Genomic DNA, 3,707 nt, shown 5'->3' with positions numbered 1-3,707 from the left:
AATTTAACATGTTCATATTTGAAAAAGCTCTTAAGTTTTAAAAACTATAAAGATATGGCATGTTTGCATGATGTTTAAATGTGATGGTTGTTAGTAGATGATGATGTGGCATCTTGTTAATTAGTGGATGATGATGTGACATCTTGTTAGTGGATGATGATATAGCATCTTTGCATGTTAAGCTTAAGAATTTAGTGGAGAATAACTTTATATTAAGATATGATACTTGTCCTCGACTTATAAACCCCCCATTGCTTTAGCTTCACCAACTACAGCCGCAAAGCATGCATACTGGGAATATATTTCATGCATGTTCCACATAGAGAGAATTTTGTCAAGTATTTAATGTTGTGTTATACCAGCACTAAAATCATTTAAATAGAACCAACAAACTTATCCATGACTTCATCACTAACATGATCATTATCAAGTGCTAAGTTTGGCTTCTAATCATGGAGAAGCAACGGCAACAGCAACAGCAAGCAAGCTAATCTACTCCAGGTTGTAAAGACAAGAAGTGCTTCGATGGCACAAGCCCACACACACCTTTCCTTCTCTTCTCTTGTACCTGGGCCGGTTTTTTTTCCATTAATGACAGCACCGCGCTCTCAATAAAACCGGCCAGTCCCACGCTCCCCTCCTCTCCGCATCCATCAGAGAAGAGAGAGGTAGAGAAGAGAGAGCAGAGCTAAGCTAGCTCAGAGTGAGTAGCGTGTTGAGCTTGCTGAAGGGAGCGGCAATGTCGAAGGAGGTGAGCGAGGAGCCGGAGCACGTGCGGCCCAAGGACTACACCGACCCGCCGCCGGCGCCGCTGTTCGACGTCGGCGAGCTCCGGCTGTGGTCCTTCTACCGGGCGCTCATTGCGGAGTTCATCGCCACGCTCCTGTTCCTATACATCACCGTCGCCACCGTCATTGGGTACAAGGTGCAGTCGTCCGCCGACCAGTGCGGCGGCGTCGGCACCCTCGGCATCGCCTGGGCCTTCGGTGGCATGATCTTCATCCTCGTCTACTGCACCGCCGGCATCTCCGGTCCGTACTAGTAATGTTTTCTTTTGTTACTAAATAGCTTGAAACAATGGCCGTACGTTGAGCTAAATTTGGCCATGCGTGGCGTGCAGGAGGGCACATTAACCCCGCGGTGACGTTCGGGCTGCTGCTGGCGAGGAAGGTGTCGGTGATTCGCGCGGTGATGTACATCGTGGCGCAGTGCCTGGGCGGCATCGTGGGCGTGGGCATCGTGAAGGGCATCATGAAGCACCAGTACAACGCCAACGGCGGCGGCGCCAACATGGTGGCCAGCGGCTACTCCACCGGCACCGCCCTCGGCGCCGAAATCATCGGCACCTTCGTCCTCGTCTACACCGTCTTCTCCGCCACCGACCCAAAGCGCAATGCCCGCGACTCCCACGTCCCGGTACGTATCTTTATAATCACACCACGCCACCTTTGTACTCTCCAGGGTCCGTCTCAGCTAGCCAGCTTTACTAGTACTACGTAGCTTACATGCTTGTTTGTGTAGGTGCTCGCGCCGCTGCCCATCGGGTTCGCCGTGTTCATGGTGCACCTGGCCACCATCCCCATCACCGGCACGGGCATCAACCCTGCCCGGAGCATCGGCGCCGCCGTCATCTACAACCAGAAGAAGGCATGGGACGACCACGTAAGCTGCTCACCTCTCACTGCAACACTCTGTTCTTGTGTTCATTTCACCAAGTGCTTATGCCTGCATATGCTTAATTGCAGTGGATCTTCTGGGCGGGGCCGTTCATCGGAGCGCTGGCGGCGGCGGCGTATCACCAGTACATCCTCCGGGCGGCAGCCATCAAGGCGCTGGGCTCCTTCCGGAGCAACCCCAGCAACTGAGCTTAGATGGCCATGGCTGCTCTGCTGCTGCTGGCCTGGTTGGACTTGGTCATATCGTTTGCATGTGAGGGAGTGTGTGTGAGAGAGGGTGGGGGGTGCCAGTCAGCCAGGTGCATGATTTGTTGTTTCCAGCTTAAATTATCATCACCGTTACTGTTGTTAATCAAACCGGTGGGATTTGTTGTATGTATGTATGTACTACCTTGATTAATTTAGTTTCGCTTGTTTGTGTAACCGGTGTTAGTAATTATTAGAGATACAAACTGCTTCGGCTTTTTAAGTTCAGTCGACCACCCTTGTAAAACCGCTGTAAGAACTTCCACCACCAATTGCCATCTGCTTTTGTTGCTGTTGGATTGCAGTTTTCCATGTATTGCTAGTGCGAGCATCAGCTTGATTCTAGTATTATCCGTTAGTTGGTACTAGTTCTAACTATATCCGTTGTTCCGGTGGCTTTGCCTTGGTGTGGCAATGACAATCATTTCCTCCAGAGTTGATTAAGAGACAGTTGTCAGATTAATGGTGTCCTAATCACCAAGCAAGCATCGCGTAGTAGTTGTGCTTGTGCTGCTGCTCATGTTGTTTGAGTGCTCCTGCAATAATTGGTGGTTGATGTGACGGCCCTCCAGAGCCTTCCACTATCCTTTGTCTGCACCTACTACCATCGCACGCTTATCCGCACCCTGTGCTTAACGGGTCCGGTACGTTCACGATCGGGTCTTGACCTGCGTCGAGGCTCCGAATTCGCGCCAGACTGGCAGTGCAGTAAATTGCCGAATACCGCTACGATGTGTACTAGTAGTAGTCTGTACTACTGGCGCAGCATAGTATTCGTAGAGGCACAATATTTGTAGAAATGGAGAAAAGAGTACGGACAACTACTGTAGCACTGAACTACTCCAGTACTGTAGTAGCTAACATACTTAAGGCAAACCGTGGGTTTTCGTGCCAACGTTTGACTGTCCATCTTATATGAAATTTTTTTATAATTAGTATTTTCATTATTGTTAGATGATAAAATATGATTAATACTTTATGCGTGACTTATCTACGCAATATCTGTATGGATCTCGCTGAGAGGACGTGCATTTATGCTGAGAGGACTCTAGCATGACTTCTTCATTTTTCATTTTCAGCGCGTGGCGGCCGGCGGAAGGGGAGTGGCGCCGGGACGTCATCGACATGCGGCGACCGGCGGGGAGAAGTAGAAGTTGACGACACATGACTCCGCCCGCAGCCAAGCGTACGCGCGTGCAATCGGAAATGGCGCCGTCGTGTGACCCAAACTACCCGCGACCGCAGGAGCAGGCGAGCAGCGGCAGAGGCCCGTACGTCATTGAGGACTGCGCGGCGCGCTGCAGCTGCTCAGCAACGTCATGGTTGTCCACGCCATAGCGACGATGACCGCACCGACGACGGACTGGATCGTCTTGCATCTCAGGAAGTTTGGCTCACGGGATCGATCCGTCAGGAAGAACCAGCTTCATCAGTGTGGAGATTATGGGTACCCCATACCCACACGGCATGGTTATCCGACTAGTTATAGGGGATAACTTATATGTATGGAATATGTAACAGATCATGACTTGGGTATTACGTTTCCTTATATATTACGGAACAGCCTAAAGTCCTGGTTTGATAATATTGTAAAGTAGATTTAGGAAACCGATACCGTATTGGTTAAGGTTTCTATCTTGTAATCCTGCCCCCCACCCTATATAAGGTGGGCAGGAGGCCCTCTAGGGGGCATGACACAACCTGATCGTCAGATCAATACTACACCCGGCGGATTCAAATCCCCAAACAGGAGTAGGGTATTACCTCTCATCGAGAGGGCCTGAA

At 50.3% G+C, this 3,707-nt stretch overlaps 1 protein-coding gene across 1 annotated transcript; it reads left to right on the top strand.

Moving 5' to 3' along the window:
* The first annotated feature begins 587 nt into the window (after positions 1-587).
* On the top strand, positions 588-2,319 carry LOC4335226 (probable aquaporin PIP2-6). The gene is made up of 4 exons (NM_001402345.1): positions 588-1,031; positions 1,121-1,416; positions 1,522-1,662; positions 1,746-2,319. The coding sequence occupies exons 1-4, from the start codon at positions 740-742 to the stop codon at positions 1,863-1,865; spliced, it is 849 nt and encodes a 282-aa protein (NP_001389274.1). The 5' UTR covers positions 588-739; the 3' UTR covers positions 1,866-2,319.
* Positions 2,320-3,707: the final 1,388 nt, after the last annotated feature.

Source organism: Oryza sativa, chromosome 4 (genome assembly GCF_034140825.1).
Source record: "Oryza sativa Japonica Group chromosome 4, ASM3414082v1".
NCBI lineage: Eukaryota > Viridiplantae > Streptophyta > Magnoliopsida > Poales > Poaceae > Oryza > Oryza sativa.
Note: the sequence above shows the minus strand (reverse complement) of the source record. Positions and strands in the feature narration are given on the sequence as shown.

What these genes read in the sequence shown, in the direction of transcription:
- LOC4335226 (NM_001402345.1), top strand. Translation starts at nt 740, where the DNA reads ATGTCGAAGGAGGTGAGCGAGGAGCCGGAGCACGTGCGGCCCAAGGAC. An exon ending in CTGCACCGCCGGCATCTCCG is followed by an intron (nt 1,032 to 1,120) that starts GTCCGTACTAGT and finishes CGTGGCGTGCAG; the next exon opens with GAGGGCACATTAACCCCGCG. An exon ending in CCCGCGACTCCCACGTCCCG is followed by an intron (nt 1,417 to 1,521) that starts GTACGTATCTTT and finishes TTGTTTGTGTAG; the next exon opens with GTGCTCGCGCCGCTGCCCAT.